The 13,667-nt window shown below is 46.2% G+C and overlaps 1 protein-coding gene across 1 annotated transcript in view; it reads left to right on the plus strand.

The window, feature by feature from the left end:
• VWA3B (von Willebrand factor A domain containing 3B) overlaps positions 1-13,667 on the plus strand; it is a 201,201-nt gene that overhangs the window by 55,491 nt on the left and 132,043 nt on the right. The window contains exons 14-18 of the mRNA XM_088454098.1: positions 1,409-1,539; positions 2,015-2,151; positions 5,881-6,018; positions 7,757-7,814; positions 7,894-8,050. Coding sequence (XP_088310224.1) covers positions 1,409-1,539; positions 2,015-2,151; positions 5,881-6,018; positions 7,757-7,814; positions 7,894-8,050 — 621 coding nt within the window. The remainder of the gene's footprint in view (positions 1-1,408; positions 1,540-2,014; positions 2,152-5,880; positions 6,019-7,756; positions 7,815-7,893; positions 8,051-13,667) is intronic.

The following is a 13,667-nucleotide window of genomic DNA, read 5'->3' on the forward strand; positions in this document are numbered from 1 at the left end:
AATTGGTATGTATGACTTTTTGCTACTGCTCACTGGTGAAGTTATTATGACAATGCAACCTGTTTGGCGAACAAAGAAATATAGTTTATAAGAAATATAGACTGGAGGAAGTTATTTACACTAGATATTTTTTTAGAGCTCAGTTAATATTGTAGTGGGAGGAAGTTACATAGGGTCATATTTTTCAAACAATATTGGTGGGATAATACAGCCTATGTATATTTCTGCACGGCAAGTCTTTAAACCTGTCACTGTCTGCTGGTTTATTTAGAGCATGAGTCTTCAACCTGGCCCTCCAGCAGTTGTGGAACTACAGATACCAGGATCCCCTGCCACAGTTTTAGCATGCTGTTATTTCCAAACGGTGGCAGGGCATGCTGGGATGTGTAGTTCCACAGCAGTTGGATGGCCAAAGGTTGAAGACCCCTGATTTAGAGAAACATCTACCCTAATTTAGCAATCTGCTTCTAAGGAGTGAGAGAACTTGTTGGACTTATTTAGTCAACTTATTTAATGCATCTTATTCAGTCCTGTCATATTTAACATTTGTGATTACATATTACTTGGGGCTCTATTTATTAAGCATCGAAAACGCCTATCTATCAAAAATAGGTGTTTTCATCATATACAGGTGAAAGGCACTAAAAGGGAATGTAACATTACTACAATGGCAAAGTTGGCAAAGTAAATGTGTACACTAGTAGCAAGTAAGTGGTTCTCCGCCCCTAAATAGTCAGCAATGTTCAGATGGATGTAGTTATGAGTCTCAATACCGATATTGGAATCCCGACAAGGGACTTAAGATAGGCGTCGAAATACCGACACCTATCTTAATCCCGACGCTGGAATGCCAAAGGACACCAGCCCAAATGAAGTAAGTCCGGGACGCTCTTAGCGATAGCTGCGGGGGGCAGGGTTAAGTTTAGGGAGTGTAGCGGGGTTAGGTTTGGGGGGGAGGTTATGGTTAGGCACCCCTAGGGGGGGAGGGCAGGGGTTAGGCATTCCCGGGGGGAGGTTAGGGTTAGGCACCACTAAGGGAGGGTTAGGGGGAGAGTGGTAGGAATAGGGTACTTACCTGCCCTATCGGGATCTTCTCCCTTCGGGCTGCCGGTGTCGAGCTATGAACCCTATCTGGATATCAGCCGCCGGGACTTCATACACATTCTGTTCAGATGTTTTGTGTTGTAAATCATAGTTGAGCGACCAGTTAGAAAATCCTTATTGGCAAAACCATACAATTCTTTAGAAAGCAGCCATTTATTTTTACCTTAAACTACAGGTAAATATGTGCAGGTAAATATGTGCACTTTTAATCTATGTGTAATAGAATTATTTTTTGTGGCGACCTGCTTAGAAAAACTTTGTAAAGTGCTTAGATTAAAAATATCCCAATCTTTATGGCTTGCAGAGTGAAGACATTCAGTTACTTTTAAATGAAATTGAAGAAGGAAAATCTAACCTGGAGAAGATCAAAAAGCTTCATAGTGAATGTTTGATGTTAGACTGGTACCACAATGGAGACAAGGCTCTTTCACACAGGTAGTGATGCATTGTGGGCTTAACCAGTGCCTAGTATATTTCCTAGACCCATTCCGCAAACCCTTCTTATCAATGCTGTACTGCTGGTTTAGCCAGTGCCAGTGTACTCTCAGAGAACATTTGTGATTATAATTAAACTCTTATATATTAAACAATTATTTGGGAATAACTTCCCTCATATTTCAATACATTAAAAGCACTATCCCTATCTAATATCTTGAGGTGCCAGTTTGGTCTGTCCTAGACCTTGTGACAGGTATAACCGTATACATGTCGCAACTAACTGGGAAATAAGACACTTCCCAGTGTTTAGCTATGTTCTGCATCCTGGTAAATGTTGTATAACTCTTGCATTGTAAACAAAAAGCACATTAGATGTTATTCCCAAGTCACGTAAATCATTAGAGATATAATCTGTGTAAAATGACATTAAAATTAGTTATGTGTTTGTCGACCCTTTTCCCGTAAATTTTAGATCGCTGGAGACCCAAAGTCAGAAATCTCTATCGAGTTTGAAGTCTGCACAGGAACTTAAATCAACTTCACAATTCCTGCACAGATCAACTTCAAGTCCACCCAGGCTACTACAGAGAAAGAAAGCTCGGCACGCAGGTAACCTCACTGCTTCCTGATGGCACTAGATGTAGAAATAAAGCCTCCACGTTTACAATACAGTTTATTTGCTTACAGTGCGCAAACTAGTCCATGCGATCTGGAAGCGTTCGCTCGCTGCGCATAGACAGCTCGCTATGGTGACAGGGGATGGTCGATGGAAACGTGGGAGTGGTGGTGCAAATGCAGGCGTGCCTGAGCGTCTTAACGCCGTTTCAGAGGCGTGCATAATTAGACGCAGCGTCATAGTACAAGTCACATGGTTGAAATTCACACTGAAGCACTCGCAGTGCTTGCAGTAGGGTATGGTCAGCCACAAGTGCTGCGATCACATCAGATGTTACTCGATGTTACCGATCGTTGCATACACATCCTGGAGATGAAGTGCATAAGTGGGCGTCTGCATACGCACCACGATCAGACACCAAGACATAGTAGGCGTGCTAATGCCTTGCCGTGCGATCGCAGTTTTGCATACTTTTGCTGCGTGCAAACGCATCTAGCTAGCGGGTCTGAATTGAGCCCCTTGTACCATAGCAGAACTTATATCCACAGGACATCTAGTGGTTGGCGGTGGTACTGCCAGTATGAGGAGTCAAATTGTTATATACTGTAGGTAGTAACCTGTGTCATTTGGGCTTAGTTGCAGTACACAGCCAGGTGGTGGCTCACTAGCAGGTAGCTGAGAAAGTACACTGGAGGTAAATAAGTTTGGATAATAGTGGTCCACACATAGCCATGGTCAGGACCACAAGTAAGCGGACATCGTTGTTTCATATGGGGCAGCACAGACGGTGTAATGGTTAGCGTTACTGCCTCACAGCACTGAGGTCGTGGGTTCAATTCCCACCACGGCCCTAACTGTGTGGAGTTTGTATATTCTCCCTGTGTTTGCGTGGGTTTCCTCCGGGTACTCCGGTTTCCTCCCACACTCCAAAAAATATACTAGTAAGTTAATTGGCTCCCAACAAAAATTATCCCGTGTGTGCGTGCGTGCGTGCGTGCGTGTGTGTGTTAGGGAATATAGACTGTAAGCTCCACTGGGGCAGGTACTGATGTGAATGGCCAAATATTCTCTGTAAAGCGCTGCGGAATATGTGTGCGCTATATAAATAACTGGTAATAATAATAATATATCCATTTCTGAACTAGATTAATGAGCCAAACCTTATCACATAGAAAAAGAAATGAATAGATCAGGCACTAATTCCTTTGCTGTTAATTTAACAGAAGTTTTGCTACTTCTAACTAAGAAATAGAAGAAAATAAATATCTGTGCATAAGGTCTCATATAAAGGTACACATAAATGCACTTATAAACGATACGGTATATGTAGCCTATGTAATACATTTTTAAGAGCTGATAGAAAAATCTGAATAATTGCCACTTCTCTACAATTCTTTTTTTAGGGTATACATCCAATCACAACTATATTCAGTTAAATTAATACTCATCATCACTGATTGGCCTTATATACATGCAGAAACGCTAGTTTCCTCATGTTTTATGTAACTGGCCCACTCATTATTAGGGGTCCAATAAGACCGAGTAATATTTTGCAAAGTCCAAAAACTGAAAGTTTTCGGAGTTTGCTTCCAAAAATATACGCCATCAGATGGCACGGATTCCCGGCGTCCCAGTCCTTCTTATGGGAAGGAGTTCTGGTGTTGCAAAGAGGGATTAGAGTGGATCCATACGCCGCCTCCACACAGTGTGACCTGTGGCTGTGCGCAAGCGTGACTTTATGCATTTTTGTGTATCTTCGTCCTATTCTGAGTCAGACACAACCTGGCCGAATCTGTCTTTCCGTGAAATCGGGCGGGGATTGGGCGGTGGCAAAGCGATCACGGGTTACCACCCTGACTTTGTAGGAGTGTCATGGGAGGGACATGGACGTGTATCAAATATGATTCTGAATGGTGCGTACGGGAAGGAAATCCTGTTCCTGATGGATATCTTGCACCTAGCATGGGAACACAAATTAGGGAAAGGTGAGAGTAAGGCAAATGTCAATATGACAACAATGAATACCATGTTCAACCACACTACTGCAGAATGAGCTTCGAACAAAATCCGACACAGAACTAAATAGTGCAAATTGCAGGCACAATATAATTGTGATGTCACAAGTATATACAACCTTTTCCTAGCCCTCACGTTCAAAGCCCAGCACTTCCAAACTATTTTAAATGCTCCCAGAATATTTTCCCTACATCTTATCTTGCCCCTCCTCTTAATTTCCATTCCACCTTTTGTTGATGCACAATACATCCCTACATACATGAAACTAGTCACTTCCTCTAACCTCTGCCTTCCAAACAAAGGACCTCATTCAGAGTCGGTCGTTGCGGCCGCTCGGTCGTAGGGGAAAGGGGCCGGATATGCAAATGAAGCGATCGTAAGTTGCGTCGCTAAGATGGGTTCGTTAGCTGAACGACCGATGGTAAGAAGCGGTCATAAGACTAAATACACGCCCCCTTCTCGACGCAACACACGTCATCTCCGGGGATATAAGGATTAATCGAGACCATCGGGACCTATCGGAGCTGATCGCAGAGCTAAAGGCTGACCATACCATCTCTTAAGCACTACGATCAGGTCAGTGTAATAACCACCCATGTCACGTGTGCCATGACACTACTTTGTTAATTATGCACTCCCATTAAACTCCCCTCGCATAGTCAGGCACGCCTGCGTTCGGATCTCCACACCCCCGTTCACAAGCACCTTCCCCTGTTACCACCCACAAACGCCTCATTCTGTCACTGAAACTAACGACCTGGCTGTGTTCAAGGAGAGAGCAATTTCTGATCGTAACAGCTAGTTTGTGCACGCGCATTGCAAATTTTACGCATGCACAGTTTAGCGAACATCGGTTGCGTACGACCGAGCGGCTGCAACGTCCGACTCTGAATGAGGTCCAAAGTCTCAGTTGGTTCTGCAGCACACCATTACACAACTCTTGACTACAGTTACACATACCTACACATAATTGTGATGTTGGATAAATATGATTGCCGCAAATGAAAAGCGGAATTGTTGCATTTTTTTTTTATAAATAATGCCATCTAAATGTAGCACACAAGGCACATGCCCCACCTGCCTCACCCTAGGCCCAGGAAGAACTTCAGTTTTTGGTAATGGAATTGCAGGTGTATGTTTGTGTATAAATGATCCTAAATGTCAACTATTTTTTAGAGGCCTGCATATTTATCTATGTAATGTCATTCCTGTGCACATAAACTGTGGGAAATAAAGGACTTACCATATGCCTTTGGAAGAGACTCAGCTTTCATTGCTGCTAACAGAGTAAATTGTCAAATGAGAGCACCTGGCTAATCAGCGTTAAATACGGAAGAAAGGCGCTAACAGAATCAGGAAATGGGTTTTAAAACAAATTGGCACCTGTAGGCATAGCGATTGAGGCTGGGCAAGCTGGCCGACCTAATAGAGAGATGATCTGTGTTAGCCCTTAATCACCAAGGGAAAGTGCATGTGTGTTTAATGGTTGTGTGACACCCTGACAATAAATCACCAGGTTGTCTCAAGCTGTCAGTGTGTGTCATGTCAGCCTTCAGTTAACTATTGATAAGCTTACATGATTTTTCACGTAATACTGGCTAAAATATAAACCTGCAGTTTCATAAAAGAATGATCTGAATGAGATGTGTATGTGATCACAGTTATGTCGTTTAACCTTTCTGTTCCTATTTTGGCAATACCAACAGAGCATACAAGGTCTAGCCTCCTCAGGGCACTGAGCCATGGTGTTAGACTGTCTGAGAGTATTACTGACCTGGACATGCCCCCAGAGACTAGAGAGCTATTTCTCATCAACGACATGAAGACAACCTCCGTTCTTAAAGGTAATGCCTTATGTATGAGCTAAGGGTAAATACAACTGAAATAATGCACTAAAAGATCTATAACTTGCTGAAACAGAGCAGCTTATTTATTAGAATAGCTTTGAATGCTGAAACCTACAGGAACAAATCATGGATGCTTCCATATGGTAACTGCAATAAAACAATGAACGCTAGAATGTAATTAGTTGCTGTGTGCTACATTATACATTATAACACATTCTGAGTCGCACGCAATGGCGATGTTCACGGAGTTGAGCAATATTTTGCTACTGCGCATGCGCACAATGCCTAACATCTCACCCCGCGCGAATGCGCCCCGCGGTATGTACGTATAGAGGTGCTGTTGCGGATGAGATGCACAGTATCAGAAGTGTATTGTAAATGTGCTGGGTGATCCTGGTCGCTGACTGGTAGGTGGCTGTTCAGACACACAGAGATGGTGTGTCTTACGGGTGTGTTATGGGAGTGTTATGCGAGTGTGTTGCTGTACTGGTTGGGAACTCAGACACATAATCGCTCACATTGGAGGTCATACTCTGACGAAAAAAATCTGCACCTAGCCTGGGGCTGGTGCAACAATCGATGGTGCGACCAATAGTTGTGTCTAAAGATGTACCAAGCGGTATTGCAGCCCCTGAAGTCGTACAAAGTGGGCATCTCTGTCCTTGCACAGTCAGACACTTGCACAGTCTGGGATGGGCTGATACTAGCAATAGCATGAAGTCGCAGACAGGACTACGGCAAAACACGTTGCAGCAGCACAGGACTCAGAATCAGCTCCATAGGCTCACAAGGCCCCACATGGCTGTTTCTAGGGGCGGACGAGCCGTGTACCGGCCCCTGCTGACACTGGCCACCAGAGCAAGGGAACAGGGGAGCAGCACAACTGGCGGCAACAGCAGCGCAGCCAGGACTACCTTCAAGTCTGGGCATCGCTGGGCTCTGCCAATCTGTTCAGATGCTGCCTGTGCTGTGACCTATGGTGACGCATAGGTCACACATCCACCCAGTCTGCACAGTGCAGCCTCAGCCAACCTCTGCATCTCTGAGCTCTGGCTGCTGCTGCCCGCAGTTTGGGAAGAGGGAGGGACTGGAAGCTCTCCTCTGCAGTGCTGCAAACAGTCAGTGTGTGTTTTTTGTCCCTGTGGAGACCAATGTGTTTGCTTTCCTATCGGGGTCAGCATTTTATTTTTTCCTGTGGGAGCCAATGTGTGTGATTTTTTTTTACTGTGGTGGCCAATCCGTGCCGCCCCCTTTAATGAGGCCATGCCCAATTTTTCAGCGCATGTGAAGGTACTATCTTATGCTTGGTGTCGAAAGATATGTTTGAAAATCCCCTTGGGACCGTAGACCGAAGTAACAGTAATTAATTTTGATTTAGTAGAGAAGATAGAAAAGAAAAAATAGTAGATAAGCTAAATCCTTTTGTAATTCCGTACCTGACCTGCAGAGGGTGAATGCTATGCAAAAATTGTGGTGTTTCATTCAATAAAAATTAACAGTAATTCATTTTGATTCCAAATTTTTTTAGTTGTCTCCGCCATGTTTTAATACGCTCGTATGTAAAATTTCATGATCGTGGCTTGTAAACTATGGATTTGTATAGAAGGACAGAAGGACAAATTTTCGCTTTTATATAGATGCTGGGTACAATAGATAATATCCCATATATATGTGCATAGTGTTTATAGTTTTTATTATTGCTGCTGTGTAAAACGGGTTTTTGTGATGATTACAGATTTCAGCATCATAGGCTGCACGAAAGTGCAAGAAAAACCTAAGAAGTTACCAAAAAAGTAAGTGACCAGCTTAGAGCTTTGGTGTTATCATGTGCAGCATGATCTAGTGCCATCATTATTAATAATAAAATTTCAGCTGCCTGGACATTTCCTCATCACGCTGGCTGAAGACAAACGGGTTGGTTGCGAGGAGACTTACCATAATGGATGCCCTGGCGCCTACAACCGTTCCACACACTGCTAAATATATCCCAGTCCTTGACAAGCATGTCCTTTCTAAAGTGTTTGATGAGGTAAGGATAGCCTGATCTACAGTAACAAAATGATTGTATTTCCTTCAGAACTCTTCTTTCCTGTCACTTGGGGGCCACATAGTAAGCCGGGTATTTGTAGCATTGTGGTGCTGATCACATCCATTCTATGTTCATGTAAAGCTCACTAGGAATTATATTGGTATAATCATGCTAGGGTCTAGAAATGCTAAATAAATGTCTTGTTTTGTTCTGAAGACAGAATTATAGCAGTAAAACATGGATTTAATTATAATATTACATTATGTGTAGCTCCCAGTTGTGCTGGTACAAATGGGCAATAATTCATTATTTTGTTTATAGAAAAAGATGTCTACAGAGGTGTGAAAGCTGATATTATTGGGCGCATGCTCTGTTACCAATGAGGGGCAGCAGGGGGCTGCTACCATCCATCATAGTTTAGCTTCAGTAGTTAAGAGCTCATGTTTAATTGCAAAACAACGAGTCCAGTCCTGCAATAATGTCTGTAGGCCTTATTCAGCAGGGCACATATGTGAAGACCTCTGTTTCCCAAAGCGGAGGCGTGTCGCCGCCGTTGGGGGGGAAGTGGGGGGAGTCAAGAGACCAGGATCTCCGTCAGCTGATGGAGATTTCTTGGCCTCTTTGTTGTATCTGCGGCAGCCGGCTTGCGTAACCCCATGGGTCAGTAAGCTGGCCAACGGCATTGCAGATTATCCGATACATGCAGCAGGTGTGTTGCCTCCTGCTACATTACCATATTACAGCTATCGCAGCTGCTAGCATATTAGCAACTGCGATAGCTACTGCATCCTCTGCTGAATCACCCCCTATGTTCCTTTTCCTGCTTGTTTCACTTTCACTTTTCTGCTACATAAACAGAAGGAATACCTAGCACAGGTCTACAGTCAATAAGTTGACACTGCATATGCTGGCGGCACTTTCCTGGTATCCGTATGCCAACAAGGTTGTAATGCTACTTAACTGTATCACTAGTATAACTGTAAACACGCCCATCACTTTGCCGACACCTTTCTGATACCGTCGGAATCGATCCTAAAAGTACCTCTGCGTACTCTGGGCCTGATTCAGAGCTGCTCGTTCGCTCCGAGCGATGTTCGCACAACTGCGCATGCATATGGGTTGTAATACGCATGCGCGAACCAGCCATTGCGGTCGGAAATTGTGTGCTCGCAAAATAGCGAATGCCTACTAATTTGAGTGACAGAATGAGGCGTTTGTGGGTGGTAACAGGGGAAGGTGCTTGAAAACGGGGAGTGGAGATCTGAACGCAGGCGTGCCTAACGGTCAAAACGGGCATTTTAAATGTGTGCATAATTAACAAAGCAGCGTCATCGACCACGTCACTTGGTTGTCTTTTAGCCTGAACTGCTCGCATGATTGCGGTAGGAAAATGCTACCACAAGCACTGCGAGCAGTTCATATGCCTTTCGATGTACTCGCTTAATCTAATAAATAGCGGAGATGACGTAGGATGTGAGCGGCCAGGGGGCGTTTTTTTAAAAATAGCGAGCGCATGTTTTGTTCGCTCGTTCAGACATAGAGGCGTCAACAGACCGCAAAGAGCGAGCGCTCTATTTAAATGTCCGGCCCCTTTTTCTGAACGAGCGAGTGCAAATAGCGTCCGGCTCTGAATCAGGCCCTCTGTGTGATGCGTGCGTCGTAGGTGTTTTCAACCATTTGTGTGCATGTGCAGTTCCAAATAAATCGCTCAACTACGTGAACATCTGCATTGTGTGCGGTAAATATATCTGAAAGAGAATGTTTGTTATTCCAGGGAGAGGACATATGTCTCATAACTAACTTGGATCTGCCCCTAGAGCCTGCACTATGGCACTAAAAGGACTAGCACTCCCTTCCAGCCAATGATCCCGTATATGACTCTCAGGCAATGATACACAAAAATGAAAGTCTTTCAAATCAGTTTATAAGATGAGGCAGTTGCTTGTAACTGAGGGTTTATCTAGTACAAAAAATCCACAGACACGAAAAAATTCCACAAGAACACTACGGTATACCAGTCAAAAAGACAGCTTATATCAAGCATGGAGCACCCATATTGCAACAACTTTGTAAGACGCTAAATGCACAAATTAAGGAACAATGGAAGTGACTAGTCTATGCATAACTGCTGCTAAACATTAGATGTCAATGTGCCCTCTTGTATCTTTGCTTTCGCACCCGCGATCCATAAGATTTCAGGTTGCTAATGCAGCCGTGACATGGCATATTGTGGCGCACATATGCGCGGCAAGTCACATGGCATGATGCGTGCGCACGTTTGCCGCACAAGCAACAAAGATACTCGTACAAATGGACACATCTGTATAGAAAAGTGATAATGTGCAGTTGTCCTTATGTACACTCTAACAAAACCATTTAGATTGCATGCAACACAGAAACTAAAGAATAAAAGAATGAGGCATAACGTAAGCTCTACAACCCCTTTACATGGAATTGGTTTGATTCTCGTCAGCGTCAGCCCGACAGGAGCAGAGTGCGACGCAGCGGAAGCCCGACAGCGCTGGAAATCCCGATCGTGGATAGGTAAGTATCCACTAACCTAACCCCCCTAACCCTAACCCTCCTTAGGGGTGCCTAACCCTAACTTCCCCCCCAAGTGCCTAACCCTAATCCCCCCTCTAAGTGCCTAACCCTAACCACCCCCTTCCCCGCTGCCTAAACCTAAGTCCCCCGGGGGGGTGCCTAACCCTAAGTCCCCCCCGGGGGTGCCTAACCCTAACCCTCCCTCCCCCTCGCCTAACCCTCCCGGGAGGGTGCCTGACCCTAAGTCCCCCCCGGGAGCCCTAAACCTAACCCTCCCCCCCCGCGGCTGTCCGCTCGCGGCGCCCGGCATCACTACGATCGTGATGCCGGGCGCCGGTCTCCCGGCATTGGGGAAATGCGGGCGTCTACATCCAGACGCCCGGCATTTCACCCTTGCCGGGATAAGACAGTCGGGAAGCCGGCTGCCGGTATATAGGCAGTCAGCTTCCCGATTACTTCCCCTTTACATAAACCAACCATTTCTCCAAATTAATGTTACTCTAAAAATGAAACGCAAAATCTTAAAATTATATTTATTCCTCCTAAACCAGTGCTTCACATTAGGAAACTGCAGAGATCACTTACTTTTGGCTGTAATGTAAATGTAGAAAGTATCAGTAATACCCCTTTTACACCAAAGTCCCGATTCCGTTTCCAACCCGGAACAGACCGCACCATTCATACCGTAGCCGGGTCAGCGCTGACCTGGCTCTCTGGTGCAGGTGAGCAGTGCTTCTTCCCCCTCCCTCCCCCTCTGCGACCCTCTTACCCAGAGGCGTAACTAGGGCAGGGCGAGCAGGGTGCGTGCCCTGGGCGCCGTGGGACCCCGCGCCGCCGGCCACGGTCCGGCCCGCCCTAGTTAGCTACCAGTGTAGTGCCGACCGCAGTGAGTGCGGTCAGCTCTACACATTAACACAGGGCCGGCGCTAGGCTTCCAGCGCCGTTCCTGTGCTGCACACCTGAGCCCGTTCCCTCCCCCTGAGCGCTTGCCCAATAGCGCCAGGAGGCGGGCTCAGGCTGTGCATAACACGCGCATCGCCGCCTGCGCTGGCGGCGATGCGTGTGTTAAACAGCAGCCAATTAGAGTCAGATAGACTCTCATTGACTGCTGCAGCACCCACTGCAAGAGCCGGACTTCCGTCCGGCTCCTGCAGTGGGTAATGGGACAGACGTCATGACATCATGGCGTCTCTCCCATTATGCTGAGCGCGCCAGTTCTCCCGGGCTGGCGGCGGCGGCGGGAGAGGTGTCGCGGTCCGGAGCAGCAGCGTAGATTCAGGTAAGTATGTTTTTATATATTTTTTTAAAAAAACCTGTCAGCACTACTGGGGGCACAACGGGGGAGGGGGGTGGCTACTACTGGGGGGACCTCTATTGGGGTGGGGGCACAACGGGGGGGTGGCTACTACTGGGGGCACCATTATTGGGAGGACCTCTACTGGGGGGGGGCTATTACTGGGGGCACCATTATTGGGAGGACCTCTACTGGGGGGCTATTACAGGGGGCACTATTTCGGGAGAGGGAACCTCAACTGGGGACCACTGCTTGGGGGTGGAACTACTGGGGGCATTATAAAAGGGGCCTTCTAATAGGTGCACTGCACTGGGGGACCACAACTGGGGGCAATAACAGGAAGGACCACTACCGGGACCACTGGATAGGGGGGGTCACTACTGGGGGCCTGCATCAGGGGGACCACTACTGGGGGCACTGCATGGGAGGGGGGGGACTACTGCTGGGGGCACTATATAAGGGGCTTACTGTTAGAGGCACTGCGGGGACCACTACAGGGGGCACTAGATAGTTGGGGATCACTACTGGGTGCCTGCATAAGGGGGACCACTACTGGGAAAACTGCATGGGGGGGACTACTGCTGGGGGCACTATATAAATGGCACTGCATAGGGGGGGACTACTACTGGGGGCACTATATAAAGGGCACTGCATAAGGGGATACCACTACTGGGTGCACTGCATTGTGGGGACTGCTACTGGGGGCACTGCATAAGGAGGAACACTACATAGGGCACTGCATTTGGGGAGACCACTACTGGGGGCACTGAGTAAGGGGAACTAATTGGGGGCTGTATAAGGGGGACCACTACTGGGGATACTGTATAAGGGGCACTACTATGGGCCTGCATAAAAGAGACCACAACTGCATACTGGGGGTACTGTATAAGGGGTACTACTGGGGTTAAGGTGCATATGGATAGGAATGTTCAGCGTGAAAATAAAGGGGTGTGTCATGTTGGCACGCCCCATTTTTAAGTGACCACGCCCATTTTTTTACGCGCACATATCTGGATGTTGGGGGAAGGGGGGCGGGGGCTTCCTTTTCAAATTTGCCTTGGGCTCCAAATACCCTAGTTACGCCACTGCTCTTACCTCACTCCGCAGCGGTCCAGAGGCAGGGAGGGCAAGTGGGGTGCACTGTTCCGTTATGGGCGGGCTGGCTCTGGTTGCAGTGGACGCTTGGAGATGATGTCACCTCTAAGCGTCACTGAAGCCGGCCCTTCGGGCTGACCTTAATCCAATTGAAATGTTGTGGAAGGACCTGAAGCGAGCAGTTCATAGGAGGAAAACCCACCAACATAAGAGTTGAAGCTGCTTTGTACGAAGGAATGGGGTAAAATTCCTCCAAGCCGATGTTCAGGGCTAATCAACTATTCCCGGAAACGGTTCAAAGTTATTGCTGTACAAGCAGGTCATACCAGATACTGAAAGCAAAGGTTCACATACTTTTGGCACTCACAAATATGTGATATTGGATCATTTTCCTCCAAAGATAAAAAATGAGCATGTCTAATTTATTTTGTCTCATTTGTTTTATTTGTTTCTCTTTATCTACTTTTAGGACTTGTGTGAAAATCTGAGGTAGTTTTATGCTAAATTTCAGCAGCAATATAGAAAATTCTAAAGGGTTCACAAACTAAAAGCACCTTTGTATATAGGTCAGACACTCACATAGGTGGCGTGAACATATTATTTTTCTTGCCAAGACTATAACACAGGAAGTTATAATCTTCCCTGCCTCCGTATTTCATTTTCCACTAACCACAATAAGTTGCT

Source organism: Taudactylus pleione, unplaced genomic scaffold (genome assembly GCF_031769625.1).
Source record: "Taudactylus pleione unplaced genomic scaffold, aTauple2 ptg000609l, whole genome shotgun sequence".
In the NCBI taxonomy this organism is placed as follows: Eukaryota; Metazoa; Chordata; class Amphibia; order Anura; family Myobatrachidae; genus Taudactylus; species Taudactylus pleione.